Below are 16,655 nucleotides of genomic sequence, written 5' to 3' on the forward strand. Positions count from 1 at the left end.
TTTTGAAACTGATATTCACACAAAGCAATCAGCCAGCCGTGCAAAGAAAGCTGGATACGCTCTAACTACCTCCTCAATTTTGTGCGTGTGCCGTCAAGTTCGACACCACGAACGTCCACCGGCACAGACTCCACACACAGGAACTCGTTCAAACACACCGCCGCTTTGAAGCCGAGACACGAGTCCAGCATTGGATGTCGAAGCCGGTAAATTCCCACAGTTCTTTCTTCTGTTCCTTTTTTTATCAGCAGGCACTTTAACGCCAGCCAAAACATCTGTCACAGATCGCCGCTGGTTTCAAGGAAACATGAAAAGTCAAGGGTCAGCGCTGCTAACACTAATCTCAGCTAGAGCTAGTCCCTCGCCAAGACGCTGTCCAGCTCACTACAAGTTCTCACACCGCAACTCGGTTTCTGGCCGACCCCGGGTTGTTTCTCTTCATCCCGGTCCGTTCCCGGTCCCATGAACGTCTAACCGGCTGTGGTCCGTCAAAATACGTACGAGTCTGTTGACATTGGCAATGATGTCCGTGTTCATTATTGTAGTATTTGATCTCGTTGGATTTCTGTCCTTTTGTGTGATTTGATGTTACAGTTTCTGCATTTTGAGGTGAGTCAGCCACAGAAATCAATCTAAAAGATGATGCAAGCGTTTATACTCGTTTTCCTTCTTCATTTGCTCACGTTGCTCCTCTAAAAACCTGCCAGCTGAGAGCGTGGCCTCTGTTTTCAGGGTTTTCCAATGTTTTCCATATTTGTGATATTGATTAAATATTCAAAACAACACAGACTTCCAATTATTCTGCTCATCGTATCAGGATTTGAAGTCTACGGTTTGACCGCGCCGAAAAAGTTTCCAACAATATCTTTGCGTGTGATACAAGAGAGTGGTCATGATATGATGATCTGACAGTCTTTCTGACTTCCTGTCGCCTTGCTGAACCTCTGTTGCAATCGTTTTGCCGTTTCCTCTTTCTCACACGTGGCCGTGGCCTCGTGTTGCATGAATTTCCGCCAGATTTTCGATCAATTTCCCTATTGTGGCATCAATAAATGCTAAAAAGCCTGTGTCTTCTCGCCACGAAGGACGAACGAGCTCGCCCATTTGTCTTCGCCAGTGGCCGACCGAAACACACACACACACACACACACACACAGGGAGCCGAGGTCACGATTTGCCTATCACAGTCACTGTCACTGTCATTTGCATCTGTGCTGCCTGACTAAAAATAATGGGAACACAGCATGCTTTCAGCCGCAGCGAGGGCTGTTTTTTTGGCAGGTCCATTTAACGGGAAGGAGCCGCGACAGCAGAAGGAGAGGAGAAGAGGCAGCGAGACATAATAGGGTGTAAGGCATCGAGGGGAGGGGAGGCATACATGCGGTACAGTGTGAGTATGTGTTGTTTCTAGCTGTGAGGTGGGAGGAGAGGAGGAATCGGGAGGAGGAGGAGGAAGGGGTGCTTCCTCTTTAGTCTGAGCTGCTGATGTATCCCAGCAGCCCCGGCACATAGCAACAGGAAACCTCGGTATAAAAAGCTGCATCGCAGGGGGAACCCTCCTAAGTGTCTCGCAGCCGCAGCATGACCAAGACGGAGAGCCCGAGAGTGTGGACTTAACAAAACAATGCCCAGCCTAATCGTCGACCCACCCAACACGCAGCACTTCATCATGGACAGAGATGACAGAAAGAGAAACAAGAACATGTGAGTGAAACCGTCACTTTAATAAACCGAGCCGGCTTGTCCAGTAAATGTGCTGATGCATGACGAGTTTTTGGGGTTTCTTCTTTTTTTAGTTGACGTTTTTCCATTTCATACGAGATAATGCAGTTCGACGGTCAAAACGAAGCGGGGCACATATAGAGAATATCATGAATGCTTCACAGCATCTTCTGAAAATAATGTAATCTAACTTTAAATGTCACATGCTTTCCTGCCCTAATTACTTTACATGCCCAACATGCTTTGACAGATTTACTGGGAGCTAATTTAACAGCGGTAAATCCAGCAGGGATAGATGCTCATGTATTTCTCGTTTCTGCGCAGCGGAAAGAACTTCATGTGCCGACTCCAGTGCATGTTCTCACACTCATCAAGCTCTGAGAGGTAAGGAGACTTATGGAGTGTTTTGCATACATCTCGGTTCTAAAATAGCCGGCCCTGCTCCTATCATTTCCATCTATGGCATCCCGAAAGGATTCGAGTGATCGAGAGACAACCGTGTTTGCTTTGGCAGCGCACGCCCAACGTATCCCAGGGTTTGACATTTTTCTTTGAATTTGATAAGCACATGTGCTCTGCCTTCTTGATTAGGGGCTGCTTTCTGTGTCCTTTGCCGCCCCCTTCGCAGCTTTATTTTACCCAAATTTGATTCTGGTTGAGTGATCCAACTTGCATTCTCTCCCAGCAGGCTAAGTTTAGAAGATACCCAACAATGGTCACAGTCACTGGAAAGGCTTCTGGAGTCTAAATGTAGGTTCCTTTTCCCCTGAGAACGAGAATACTTCAAGAACAGTAAATCATGTTTGTGAGAATGAAAGTTTGAAGAGAGTACTTGTGTTTTTTTCGGTTGTTTTTTTCTTTTTTATAAAAATGGGATAAAACGGGGTTGTCATCCGTGCTTCATTGCCTGTTTTTTTTTCCCCCCCGGTGCTTCCCTCAGATGGACTGGCCACTTTTCGAAACTTTCTCAAATCTGAGTACAGCGATGAGAATATTGAGTTCTGGCTCACCTGCGAGGATTACAAGAAGATCAAGTCTTCCTTTCGAATGTCCTCAAGAGCCAAGAAGATTTACGAGCAGTTCATTAAAGCAGAATCGCCCAAAGAGGTACGTCCAACTCGGAGAGGTCTCGCAGCTGCTGACGCACTGATGCTCTGGTATTAATAATGCCACGATGTTTTGTGTAAGAATATATCAGTCAGAGGGATCAAACCAGCACTTACGTTGGGGTTTTTTCATGCGGGACTTGTAATGGGGTATTTTTACGTTGCTGTATTGGTACAAGATCCGCATACTTTGTCCAGTGCCGTATATATACTGTATATGCCGGCTCAAATGTTAAATCTCACATCTCTGGCTCCTGCCTCAAATCCCCTCATTCCTGCCTGTGTGCCTCATTCCAGATCAACATTGACTATCACACCCGAGAGCAGATCAAAAGGAACGTCAAGACTCCCACCGTGCACAGCTTTGACGACGCTCAGAAGATCGTTTACGGGCTGATGGAAAGAGACTCGTACCCGCGGTTCCTCCGCTCGGACATTTACAGAACTCTCCTGGAAAACCTCGCCGCCGACGCCACGAAGGGATGAAGCCGCCGGGCCGGGGGGAGAGAGCGAGAGAGCGAGAGAGAGAGAGAGCGAGAGAGACGGAGAGAGAGAGAGACAGAGAGAGAAAGGACGTATTAAAAAAAAAAAAGAACGAAAAAAACATAACTGGAAATGTTTGAGCTCCTTCGGGGAGGAAGGACTGACGACAAAGAAGGAAGGAGGGTCGAACCGGCGCCGGCACGCGGACACATGCGGGACGGGGTGCGGTGAGGGGTGGTGGTGGTGGTGGGGGGTGGGTGGGAGGGGCCTCACACCTCGGCATAGAAGCAAACTGCTCTTTAGTCGCGTCGTGGGAGGACCCCCGACAATCGAGCGCCGCGCACCTCAGGGCCGAGGACGAAGGAGACGCACGAACCAGCCTCGACGGTGACGACCCCCTGCAAAGCGTGCGCTTCGCACCGGATGATAAGTTTGCGTGCGTAAGCGAACCGAACGTCTCCGACGGCGACGGAACCAGCGGGGCGACCGACTCCCGCTCTTTGCGTAAGCGAACCCTTCAACAGACGCCCCTTTGGCCTTCTTTGCAGAGGTGTTTCCTATGCAGATAAAGATATAGAGGATGGACGATGTACTTGATTAACTGTGTGCGTGCGTGCGTGCGTGCGTGTATGTGTGAGTACGAGAATTTATCTGTGGCGGTTTAACCGCCACTGACTCAGAATAAGCTGTCGCAAAAGAGATGGCCCGATTATCTGATGACGGCACGGAGGACGACAACAAATCTATCGCAGACCGACTTATTCAATGCCGATACGTCATCTGTGGCGAGAGGTCGCAAGAGAGCCACTTAGTCCGCCGAGAGGCATTCTGGGACACTTTAAAACGATCTGTCTTTTTAATCTAGATGGGATCGAAGCAGATATATACACATATTTTTTTTAGATTTAGGCTCCTTATTTTGCAATATTTTGTGCCAATTATTTAATATCTTTTAAGGTTGATTGTTTCCAAACTACAAAAAAAAGTACAAGTAGTTTCTTTCGATACAAACCCCTGAAGAAGTCAGTTTATTTTTTATGATTACATAATCGTGCACATTTTTCGTGTGGAGCCCAGTTGCACCGTAGCAGCTACAAACTGTCCACTTGCTGCCGGTGGCGTCGAAACTGAATTCCTCGGCGCACGACCGCTGGCCAAAAAGTCTGTCGAAGCACTCAGAAGTCAAAGACTTTGGGATTTTGTGTTATGAACTGTTTGAGTGGAATAAATATAGAAGTAGGATGTTTCACATTGCATGATAAGGATGTTAAAACTCTGTGTATACCCTGAGAATAGGCCTTATTACTGCTTTCCAAAGCACGTTGTGTGAATGTACTCTACGGGAGTTCGTAGTTACCTTAAAAGTTAAACATGCTATTATTTATTATTCATCGTCACCATTTGAGTACAAAGTTTGCTGCGGTGTGTGAAGTGCTTGTTAACGTGTTAGTGATTTAAATTACATTAAATTATTTAAATTGCCTGCTTGCACGTTTTTTTTTTTTTTGTTGTTGTTTTTTTTGTTTTGTTTTTTTAATGGCACACACCACTACGGTTTTAGTTGCAGCTTTTAGTGCCACGTGCTCCGATTTCAGCCTCGCGGTGTGTTTAAAGAAGACGGCAACACACTCACAGTGAGGGATCTTCAAAACATTGCGTTTGGAAATTAATGGATGTTTGCATATGACCGTTTGTTATATGTTTATAAGTAATGCTGCAACGCGTAAGCATGGAAATACAAAATCTGTGCCAAGACCTGGTGAAGCCAAGAGTTACAGCACCGCGTTGGATGGATTTGCTACATCACTAAATATATACAGATTTTTTTTTTAGATTTTTTTTTTTTTTTTATAAACGTCTCACATATTTAGATATTTCAGCCTTTTAACTGAGAAATGTTTTAGAAAACATACAAATAGGTACAAACTCACAGCAATCTACCCAAAGTGACAAAATATTTAAAAATATCCAAATGAGTGTTACTTTGGTGTCTTTGAGTAGTAATTTCTCTTCTTAAAGTTGAAGAGAAATTACATGAAAGAAAACACTATCCTGTGCTTGCAGTTTCCTCAGAAAATCGTCTGAAACAGGAAGGCCTGGACTTCCAGTTTCTTGTGAATTGTCGTGCGTTGTGAGAAATGAGATTTTCTCTGCTTGACTGTGAACCTTCTCTGTTCCTCAGAGGAATGCAGTCCTGCTGAACTGGTTTTATTTCAGCCGGTTATCAAAACTCTCACAGATCGAAGAGGTGAAGTAACGTTCTGCTGGAGGAAATGAAAAATGTAGATGCAGGTAAATATAAAAAAAAAAAACATTCAAAGACGTGAGCAGGTCGCTGATCGGATTTTGAAATTAGAAGCACGGCGCCATTTTCTTTGAACAGATTATGTTTTATACTGAAAAGTGTTCGCAAATGTTTTTGTGCTTTGATGACAACTTATTCAACATTTTTGCAGCTACTTCTCGACTCGTGCTCCCTTCATAACCAATTATATCGACAGTTTACAGCTTTACATTTAAATGATGCAGCATCAACATTATCATACTCATATACCCAAAGTTTATGAATTTTACATAGAAATATTCTCATTTCCAACAAATACAAACAGGTTCCAGTAAGATGGGAAACACGGCAGTAATATAATCAGCATTAACTAACGTTAGCATTGCTTTAGGTTGAGTTTCATATCCGTTACGTTCCTTCACAAACTGAAGGTCATTTCACGCCGGGGGCGAATAAACGACACAAAACTATGAAATATCGGAGGCGAATATTTGACATCAGAACTATTCGTACCTGCAGCGATTTCATTTTGCAATAGTTTTCAAAATATTTCAACAAAAAAAAAAAACTTAGATTCAAGTCAGCTAATTCTTCAGGAAAAAAAAAAAAAAAAAAAAACACAATGGCTTGAAAACGACAAAAACTATATTTATAAATTCAGTAAGGCTTCGAGGTGGACTGCAGCAAGTAAGTATTCAGGTACGGACGGCTTCATAAAAGCAACGCTAACTTACTTTTTTCCTCCTTTGAAATGTGTCTACGTGCAGAAATAGAAGCAGGCGGGGGTTTGTGTGGTTTGCCAATAGTGCACCTGGTGATTAACTGTGCTGCAGTCTGCGATTGATGAAAGTGCTCCCTCATCAACGCTGTGGCAGCTTAATTATGTGCTCGCTGTACAAATACACTGTCGGCGACTTCACGTTGGACACGCCGACGAAGCGGGGACAACGCCTCAATAACGAGTGGAAACTCTCTGTCAACCCGAAGCCGTGAGCAACAACAAAAAATATCCGTACAATGTGGAGTATTTGAAGAATTGCTGGGTCTACATTTGTGACGTATTCACTGGTGGGTGAGGGGGGTGGACGGGAGGGGGGGGAGGGGGGGTGAGAAGAGGGGGAGCCTCGATCGCTACAGATAAACCAGTCCTACTGTTTCAAACTTTTTCTTCTCTCACAGGAAGTGTTGGTTTCCTAATGTCAGCTTCTGTTAAAAAAAGGGAGGTTCGGCAAAGCTTTCCTCATGTGCTGCTCGTGCTGACCTCCACATATAGTACACACACACACACACACACACACGTGCACACGCGCACACACACGCACGCCTTTACACGGTTGGAATTTATCATTGTGCAATTTTGGCCACATCTTAGATTTCATGTCTGAACCACCACTGGTGGCGATGCAGGCTGCAGTTTTCCATGCAAACACTGAATTACAGGTAAATGAAAGTTTTAATGCAACAAGTTAATACTGACTGACTCTTACTATTAATATTCATTGGCTAAACACGGCACGGACAATCCATTTGTTTATAACAACAAATTTGTAAACGCAGATTTTAACAAGATTGGGAGAAAATTGTTAAAAGAAAATGTCATTTAACGTGCGTTTTAATTCACTGCTGTTAATAAGGAGTTGGTTTATTGAGATAAATTGCTGCAGTCGGGTGCTACTAAAGCGATCGCAGAAGAAAGAGGGTGCAAGAAAAAGGCCGTAATTATAAAGTGCGAAGTCTCTGCAACACGGATATGTTTTCGTCTGTCGTCTCTTCGGTGGAGCTGAAGGTTCACTGATGTTTAATTTGCATTTAACACGCCATTATTCATTAGGACAACTTTTTTTCAAAAACAAAAATTTGGTTATGAATTGAAACCCCTTCGTCTCTGAAAACCATTTCAAACCAAACTCCCACATGAAGGTGTCAAAGCGGTGAAGCAGCTGAACCTGTAAAACAAACCTCACAGAGCTGTTATGCAAAATATCGAATTGGTAAGTCGACACGTTGCCCCGTCAGGTTTCAGGATTCAAACTGGCTGCTCGTACAAACACTTTTCATTTGGTTCAGCTGGACTACGAATGCGTGTTAATGACGGGCAATCAATCAGTCATGTCTCCTGTTGTCTCGAAAAGACAGACAAGTCTTTCGGCATCGGAGGCTCGCTCGCAACGTGTCCTGGTACATCAGCCAGCAAGAAAAATACAAAGCACAGAAAAAGTCCACTTCCACGGTCAGTATCCCACACTGAGGAATTTACTGCTCCAGTTTAACTACTGCTATCAACACTGAGAGGACATCCACATAAAAAGGGGGAAATTGCCTTTTAAGAATTTATAGTTCATTTGAAAAGAAAATAGCATCGATTGACCCATTTGAAGATGCTTCATAAAACAGCTTGTGTGTCAGCTGACTTCAGCTTGTATCCACGTGAATATTTAGCCTTTTAGTTTTTAGGAGTACTTGACTTTTTATTATTTCCGGTCTTTGTATTGACCTGTATTATTATTGTTGTGTTGTATTTTATTGAAACCCTAGGGATTTTGTTTTACTGGCTTAGGTAGAGCAACATAATGTCCACTATTTCTTTTTCTGTGTGTTTTTATGGGTCGGAGCTGCACTTTATGTTGTTGACTGACTGAGTTTCCCTCTTAGGATCAATAAAGTTCACCTTCCACCTCTGCCAGTGGCCGACTATGATTTTTATGACCAAGTGGGGAAAAAGGATGATTGAAGGGATACATAAATAATAACGTGTACAGTGGTTTCATATTGCGACCACAGGATGGACACATTTTTTAGTGCATAGCGAGCTGAGATTTGCATATACTCTCTCAGCTGGGTCATGAAAACTCTTTTCCTGCTGCCAAATCTTGCCCAGGAGCTTCTTTTTTTTTTTCCTGCATCCATCAAGTCGCTCGGTATTTGTGACACATTTGGAGAACGCTGTGACTAAAACACCGTCACACTGTCTAACTGTTTCTGTTTGGCTCTGGTGTCTCACAGGTTTTTTTGTTTTTTTTAACTGAGGCAACAAAAAAAAAGACAATGACTGCGTTTCCTGTTGTGACACCAAAACAAAAAGTAACAGATTCGGTCACCGTTGGAGACGTGATGCCATCCCAGCAGCGCAGCGGGGCAGAGAGACGGTATCTGCTGTTTCCTGTCTAAGCTTTCCGCAACATTGTACATTTGAAGAGCGAGGGAGGTCACGGCTCACAAACCGTTCACCGTCGCTGTGGGCACGTTCGACGTACTGTAGATGGCGGGCGGGCGGGCGGGGGGAATCGACCGTCACGAGTCCATTAACGGAGACGCATCTTCACGGGACGGGTCAGGAGGTGACACCCCTCCACTCGTCACGGTAACGATGCTGCCGCGATGCTTCTGTGACCTTTCGACCTGCCCTTGTCGACACACACACACACTTTCAAACTACATTTTTCCTGTTTGTGTACAAGAAATTTACTTCTAATGTTTTTTTACTCGCAGGAAAAAAATATATACATTTTTTTTCTTCTACTTTAATGAAAGTGAAGGCCAGCATGCTACTCTGACTGTTCTGACCCACAATCCTTTGCGGCGCACACGATACGTAGCATCGACTGAGCCGCCGAGACAGCTGGTGGCGCTGATGCTCCGCCCACAAAAGGAACAAGGTGGAGAAGAAAAAGAGGCTTTAAAAGGAAGCGTACTCGTTTCAAATCGCACCTTTTTTTTCTTTCAGCTACAAATGTCGGATTGAGACGGATATGACAAAGTGGGTCAAAGTCCAAGACACATGATGAAGTCGTACGTCCCAGTTGTAAATGTAGTACATGCAGCAGTAGATGCTTTTTAAGGGTAGCCGCAGTACGTACTAAAACGTAAAAAAAAAAATAGTACGCGAGTCTGAATGCAGGGTTGGTTTTGGTGCTGACAGACATCATGCCAACATGGAAAAAAAAAAAAGCTCCCGGTCGGGTTGAGAGTGCATCGGGACGTTTGTGAATTTTGCATCTTTTCCACACACACACACCAAAAAAAAAAAAAAAAAAGAGCCCAAAACTCTGCAAGTCACCGTGCTGGGAATCACCTACGTAAAAAAAAAAAGGCACCTCCGGACGGACCTCGTGCCTCAGTGGAAACTTGGCTCTGCTCTTCGTCCACTTCTAAACAGACCGGCTGCTTACACACAGTCTGCACATCATAATAAACACATGAGGTGTTTTCACCCAGCGGAGCTCCAAACCGGGTGCAGGAGGGAGGGAATGGGGGGCCCGGGGGGGCCCGGGGGGGCAACAGAGCACAGCAGGTGACGCAGATGCATTAAAGCGCTTGATGATATAGAACAAATTGTGATGATTCGTTGTATATGCGGGCTGTTCCCTGTTCCACAACAGAAAGCCTCTTTTTTTTTTTTACTGCTTCTGGGACATGATGTCATCGTCAGCCCGTATTGTTACCGGACCGAGGACCTGCCGTGGTGCTTTATGGGTAACTTTCTCAAGCCGTTATCCACATTGTTAAACCAACCAGACCGTGCCGTGTTGGTGCACCAACCGCTGCTCCGTTATAACGTCTTTTTTTATTTTTTATTTTTAATTTGTTTTATTTGTGAAACATGGAAATCATTTTTATCCTCCCGTTTACTTTCCCACTGAAAACTCACGCAGACTTCTCGTCGCTACGACGGCAAGACAAACATTTTTCACGGCCGCAGCTTCGAATGCAAACAAAGCGAGCGGAAAGATGTCAGCGTTGGCGCCGAGTGGAGGCGGGTTACTCATCAGCGGTGTAGAGAACAAAAACCGGACCAGCAGGTTCAGCTGTGCAACAACGAGACATTTGATTCATCCGACACGGTGCATCTGTACAAATACCAAAAAAAAAAAAAAGAACATACTATACACAAGTCGGTACGTGGTGTGTGTCATGAAACGGATGCTTTCATCAACGTGGATGTGTCCGTGATGAGTGTTCAAGAACACATAACTGGCACGTTGTCAGCTTCTTAAAACCTGGGATTGGAAACATTTACTAAAGAAACTGAATTTAGTTGTTATATTATCATCATCTTAGAAACGCAGTATTCATATTAGTCAAATCGAATCTATATGATCTACGTGAACTACCGCGCCTTTAAAATGCATATTGCGCATTTTTAATTTTATGCATTTGATCTGTTTCTTATGCCTCTCGTTTCTTTTCTATATTGTTCCTTTATATCTGTTTTTATGTGAAACACTGCATGTCGTTTTCTTGCTGTGAAGCACTTTGAGCTGCTATTCTTGTATGAAAAGTGCCATTCAAATAAAGTTTATTATTATTACATCTTTAGAAATATTTAGGGCCAAGAATCTGTCTTTTTCTACCAAAAAAAAATGAATTAAATGTTTCGGTGAGATTTGTCTCAACATGCGATGAGCACAGAAATCACCTGAATGAAAGTACAAGTAAAAGTGAGAAGAAAAGCGCCTTGCAAACATCAGGGAAAAATAGAAAGCAACTAAAGTAAAGTAAGTAAACTCAAAACTAATGCAAAAAAATGCTCCTGATGTTTAAAATCTGTGTTCGCCAGAACGAACTTCAGACGTGCGTTCGAAGTACGTATTTTCAGGTTTTTTTTGCCAAGAGTCCTTCGGCTCCGACGCGGCCGATGACACCAATGCAGATTTTTGGCCGTCGAGATACGTCTTCATGACGAAGCCGATATAGAGATAAAAAAATATGTTCAAGATGTCGTATTTGCACAGAATAACAGGATGTCAACGACTGGATGGTTTCAGATAAGAAACTCGAACAAGATCGCTATCGACCGCTTCGTTCACGCTTCCACAGATCTCATCCGTCAGCCGACCGGCAACGCGTAAGACGCATTCCTCCTCCTCTTCCTCCTCCTCTTCCTCCTCCTCCTCCTCCTCCGGTACTGAAGCTTCTGCGCTGTTGACTTTAATAAGAACTTGTGTTTTGCGCGTGTGTTTGTTGAAGGAGGATCAGCTTCCCCCCGCCGCTCGGATCCCTCCGAGAGCTCCCTGAAAAGGCCCTGATCCGCAAAAAAATCTGACTCCGCGACCTTTTTCTATAAATGGTCAATTCCTCGCCTGAAGTGCGTCCGTCTGACTGAGCCGCATTTCAAGCGAACGGCTCTCTGAAACACGCCGATTTAGAGCTTCTCCAAAAATAGGTGACGCGTAACCTTTAACAACATTCGAAGTAACCGCCGAAGCTTTTTAGGAACTGCAGTTGATACGGGGGAGGCGTGGGGGTGAGGATTAAAACGAATGTCTTCACATTCATCTCTACAGGTGTGAGGTTATTACATCACCACTATTTGTACCCGTCTGTCAACCTGCCACCGCGACTGAAGTCGCCCATGCGTCACGCACCCACGCCCTCCGTGAGTAATTAACCGAGCAAGAACACGGCGAGGTCGTGTTTCAACATTGCAATGAATCGGTTGTAAAAAGGAGAGTTGGTCTAGGGACAGTCGCCCCTGGCAACGGCAGGCACTTTTTTTTTTTTTTTTTTTGGCAGGAGCACACTGTACTTGTCTCGTGTGTTGTTTTGGCATCTGGTTTATTTATAACTATAATGTGTTTCCACAATTTTAAACTGGACACACCTGGATAGAAATCACAGAAACTGATGCGAAGTTCCCCCCCCGTAAAAAAAAATAAAATGAGGGAAAAGTTCACCCCGCTCACCGTCGTAACTTTTATTTTAAGAATAAGGTGCATCGAGTGCCACCGCGGACGTCACGCCTCGACCTAAAAAAAAAAAAAAAAAGATGAAAGCCCGCCGGGCTGCTCGGGGAGGGAATGTTTATGCGGTGACAGCCTGTGATTGCCTCAGGCCCGCACAGTCATACCAGGGCACGTCGCTGTTTACACAACGAGAGCCAATCACGTTGAAGATCCGTCGTGCCCCCCCCACCAAGCCTGTCACACTCTGCACTGCGGGGCTGGAGAGGAACTATAAAGATCGCCTGACGAGTCAAAGAGAGGAGAAGAAGGAGACTGAACCATGAGAGAGATCTCATCCCACGACATGGCGTTCTCCGACTGCACGAAGCCCAGCGACCTGCCCGCAGACAAGAAGGGGATGAAGTGAGTCGGCGTTTAAATGGAGGACGTTCCTGGTCGCGATGACCTTGTAATAAATTTTAAAAAAGAAAAGAAAAAAGGAACCGTACTGACGAGTGAACTCTTCTTCTTTTTTCTAACAGGAGGAAAAACTGGAGGAACAGAATCAGATTCCTCTTGAAGACAAACTCTTCTCACTCGATACTTCATCCGATGAAAAGACGATCGTACAGGTGAGATCTTTTTATTCTAAGGATTATAATTAATTATCATGCGTGGCATGTGTGTCTGTGCTACACTCCATCTCTAGTTTTCTTTCATTTTAAATCGACAATTCATTTTGTATTTGATGAAGTTTTTAACCTATTTTGCACATATGTATATATATTGTTGTATGAATACACTGTTATTTTATCATTTATTTAATTCCAATTTAAATGTGTGACAGCATGCACACTCAAGTAAAACTAAATACCTGAAGAGAAATAAATCATGCACTTAATTTAACGGAGTAATTAGCCAAAACTTTTTGCAAAGAAAATCTTTTTTTTTTTTTTAACGTCTTCCTCACGCTCCGTCCTCTTCCCTCAGGCCGAGCACTGATGACGTGAACCAGTGGGCGCAGTCGCTTGACAAACTACTCAGTCATAAATGTGAGTATCCTTCACCTCCCCGAACAACTCATTGTTGCATAAAAGCGTCTCAAAGGTCACACGGCAACCCGGAGCCGAATGACGGCGTTTTATTGGCCTCAGTAAAACAAAAGCCAGAAGCGGCTTCGCTGTCCTTCGTCTCTTAACACCTCTCCCGTCTCGCCCGCGCACAGACGGGAAAGCGGCCTTTTGCATCTTCCTGAAGTCGGAGTTCTGCGAGGAGAACATCGAGTTCTGGACGGCCTGCGAGGATTTCAGGGTGCTGTCGTCGCACCGCGACCTGTCGTCCAAGGCCAACAGCATCTACGAGGAGTTCATTCAAAACGAAGCACCCAAAGAGGTAGCGGAGAACAGACGGCAATTGATTTTTATGCACCTGTGAGTTTTCCTTTATTCAAATTTGGACATCAAAAGGCTCATTCTCTCTCTCTCTCGCTCTCTCCACAGATTAACTTGGATTTTCAAACCAAAAACGCCATCGTCCAAATCCTCCACCAGCCGACGGCGACCAGCTTCCTGGCGGCTCAGCGGAAAGTCTACAGCCTGATGGAGAACAACTCCTACCCCAGGTTCATCCACTCCGACCTCTACAGAGACCTGTGCGCGGCCGCCCGGGCGTAGAGCGAGCGCGTTTTAAAAGTTTACTGCCGGGAACGCAGACGACGTCTCCGCCGCCGCGTCACAGAACCTCAAATGCAAAGTTAACGACGAGCGGGGGGGGGGGGGGGGATGCAAAAACCGAAGCCGTTCAACGAGGAAGCTGGGACGGTGCGGTCGGACGCTGCTTTGGTTGCCGTGGGCGGTGCGCAGATGTATTTCCATCGGCTGGGATTTAAAAAAAAAAGAAAGGTGACATTTCCATCACCGGGCACCTTTGTTACAAGTGTTCGCTCTTTTTGCGCAACGATGCAGCTCAAGAAATATGTTGTCGTTGAAGCAGAGAAGTCCAAACGCCGAATTCAACATCTCTTTTAAACCGACATCAGAATGTATTTTCCGTTTTGAAAACCCACTTGAAGACTTTCACGTAAACTTCTCTGCTGTATTTGCGCCAGTTCACACAAAAAGCGCAACTTATTTATCTTATTTATATGATAATATTCACTGTTTCTACCGACGGCCGTGTTTGGCCTGAAATTAACTGTGACAACACTGTAAATATTGTGATATTGCTGGATGTGTTTAATGTGAGTTGAAGCTCGGGGCGGGGGGGGGGGGGGGGGGGCAGCTGGACTGCTGGGAAATAAAATGTATTCTTCAGTGCTGAAACGTTTCTGATGCTTTTGTTTATAAATTCAACAATGAGACTTCTTTGAGAACATGTATGCGTCAAGAAAATAATTTAGGCTCAAAGGTTCACTTACTTGCTTTTTTTGGGCTTTCATCCACGACACCATCTTCATTCAGCAAACTACTGCTTGATGACTTCAACGCTGTAACATCTAGTTTACTCACAAATCTATATTCCTGATTCAATTAAAAACCTCAACTAACTTTATCTGAGGTAACGTTTTGGCCACTTGGGGGCAGCATAAACAAACGATCCCCTTTAAAGCCGACGCGGGTAAAAACATTCATTTCAGAGTCGTGTTTGATATTAAGTGCACTATTCACTCTCCTAATTCAAATTTCGGTCACCACCAATCTCCCAGTGGAAATATCAGTAAACCAGCTACTCACCAACTTTACCTCCGATCCAGTTGGAGGCGGTGAGGTCGTGGAGCAGCAGGTTTTAACTGGATGAAAACGGTGCCGACGAGCGCTGAGAACGAATCAAAGCGGCAAAGAGGAAGCCGATGAGCTGATGACACGATGTGATCCGCAAAATAACAACAAATCTGGAGCAAATGTACCCTGTTATCTATCTACAGTGTTAAAAAGTGGAAATAAGACACTAAGATCGACACTCGTGCGCGCATCCACACCCGACTTATTTCCACGAGATGTTGCGTTCGATGTTGCGCAACCAAAAACGTGCCTCGTCTTTTCTGGGAACATTTCCGTTGCACTTTTGAGTTCCCCGTACCGTAACATCGCCGCCCTGTGTTTGAAGCCGGGAGAAGAGAGGAGCACCCTGAGTGACAGCAGAGAGAGAGAGTGTGTGTCTGCTCTCTGATACGAAGGCCGTGAACTCACGAGCTGAGGCGGACGGCGGACGATGCTCCCGACAGCTTCCCTCCTCTCTCTCTGTCTCTCCTCAAGGCCTGCTGGATCAAAAAAAAGCAGTTTTTCAGAGCTTTTTTTTTTTTTTTTATCCTGCAGAATTTCTGCAAACAAAACTTGCTTAATCAGCAAACGTAAATCCGCATTTAGCGTCAAGGAGGCTCTTCAACGTCTCTCTTTCATCAAAAAAAACAAAACCGCACGCCGACGGGCCGATGGAAAAAAACACAAACACAAAGTGAGCCCGTTGAGGAGAACAGTGGTCCGACAGGATATCACTCATCATGCAAGTCATTCAGGAAGTCTTAAATTACACGAGTTTCACACAACGTTACAGATGTAAGAGATTGTTTGATTGAGACTGTTGTTTTCATGCATACAAAACGTGTTTAATTAGCGTTATTCAAAAAGCACTTCCGCTCAAAGCGTCTCGAAAATGCAAACGTTTCTAAATCCCGTCTGATCGGAATTCTTTTATGAAAAGTTGAAACTTCTGTTTTTCTCATTTTTGTAAATTTCTTTCACACTGATTACACATCCGGCATGTGAACAGAGGATTTCTGTTTGGGCGACTTCCTTCAGGCTTTTTGCAATCAATTTTTTTTTTTGTAAATGTTAATTATGAAGAAAAAAAAACTATTAACCTTTTTGTATTTCGTAAAAATTTGATCGATTTGAATATTGGGACAGCTGGTCAAACTAAAGAAACAAGCATCTCCCGACCACGCCGGCTTCCTTTCCCGACCTCAGATAACAGAAGTATTCGTCAGAAAAGTAACCGAAGCTAAAAAAAACAACAAAAAAAGTCTTGATTTGCAGCTCTAAATGCTTTTTTTTTTTATATATATTTTTACTACCTCTATTTTACATTCTGTAATTGATTGCTTTGCCCCGTACATGCCGCTGCTGTAACATACCTATCTATCTGAATGTTGTTGTTCAAAGACTTGTTTCCACATCTGGACACCGAGCCGTTGTTGCCATGGGCCTCGAAAAACACTTTGAGGCGCTTGCATGTGATAATGAGCTGTACAAATAAACTTTCCTTGAACCTTAAAGCGGGACGACCCGGCACACATTCCATCACGCAGCAGTCGAGTTATTTACGAGACCAAATTCTTTTTTTCTTTTTGGTAGCGTCTGACTCAAGAGCGACGAAAAGGGGCGCGTTTAATGAAAACGC

General features: G+C 44.3%; 2 protein-coding genes across 5 annotated transcripts; both read left to right on the plus strand.

The window, feature by feature from the left end:
• The first annotated feature begins 953 nt into the window (after positions 1–953).
• Positions 954–3,543, plus strand: LOC138200389 (regulator of G-protein signaling 5-like). Of its 4 annotated transcripts, none has more exons than XM_069152998.1 (5): positions 954–1,704; positions 2,047–2,106; positions 2,411–2,472; positions 2,663–2,829; positions 3,126–3,543. In XM_069152998.1, the coding sequence occupies exons 1-5, from the start codon at positions 1,625–1,627 to the stop codon at positions 3,312–3,314; spliced, it is 558 nt and encodes a 185-aa protein (XP_069009099.1). In that variant the 5' UTR covers positions 954–1,624; the 3' UTR covers positions 3,315–3,543. The 4 variants fall into 4 exon arrangements, with proteins under 4 accessions (XP_069009099.1, XP_069009100.1, XP_069009098.1 ...); XM_069152997.1 differs by having other exon boundaries at positions 956–1,704; positions 2,408–2,472; XM_069152999.1 differs by lacking the exon at positions 2,047–2,106 and having other exon boundaries at positions 955–1,704; positions 2,408–2,472.
• Positions 3,544–12,187: 8,644 nt separating this feature from the next.
• On the plus strand, positions 12,188–14,515 carry LOC138200391 (regulator of G-protein signaling 2-like). Its single transcript, XM_069153002.1, has 5 exons — positions 12,188–12,680; positions 12,800–12,889; positions 13,248–13,309; positions 13,483–13,649; positions 13,757–14,515. Exons 1-5 carry the CDS (start codon positions 12,598–12,600, stop codon positions 13,928–13,930), a joined length of 576 nt encoding a protein of 191 aa, XP_069009103.1. The 5' UTR covers positions 12,188–12,597; the 3' UTR covers positions 13,931–14,515.
• The last annotated feature ends 2,140 nt before the right edge of the window (positions 14,516–16,655 follow it).

This window comes from Embiotoca jacksoni, unplaced genomic scaffold, assembly GCF_022577435.1.
Source record: "Embiotoca jacksoni isolate LCO1_2020_lvr unplaced genomic scaffold, fEmbJac1.0.p SCAF_19, whole genome shotgun sequence".
NCBI lineage: Eukaryota > Metazoa > Chordata > Actinopteri > Embiotocidae > Embiotoca > Embiotoca jacksoni.

What these genes read in the sequence shown, in the direction of transcription:
- LOC138200389 (XM_069152997.1), top strand. Translation starts at nt 1,625, where the DNA reads ATGCCCAGCCTAATCGTCGACCCACCCAACACGCAGCACTTCATCATG. An exon ending in AGAAAGAGAAACAAGAACAT is followed by an intron (nt 1,705 to 2,046) that starts GTGAGTGAAACC and finishes GTTTCTGCGCAG; the next exon opens with CGGAAAGAACTTCATGTGCC. An exon ending in CACTCATCAAGCTCTGAGAG is followed by an intron (nt 2,107 to 2,407) that starts GTAAGGAGACTT and finishes ATTCTCTCCCAG; the next exon opens with CAGGCTAAGTTTAGAAGATA.
- LOC138200391 (XM_069153002.1), top strand. Translation starts at nt 12,598, where the DNA reads ATGAGAGAGATCTCATCCCACGACATGGCGTTCTCCGACTGCACGAAG. An exon ending in GCAGACAAGAAGGGGATGAA is followed by an intron (nt 12,681 to 12,799) that starts GTGAGTCGGCGT and finishes TTTTTCTAACAG; the next exon opens with GAGGAAAAACTGGAGGAACA. An exon ending in ATGAAAAGACGATCGTACAG is followed by an intron (nt 12,890 to 13,247) that starts GTGAGATCTTTT and finishes CTCTTCCCTCAG; the next exon opens with GCCGAGCACTGATGACGTGA.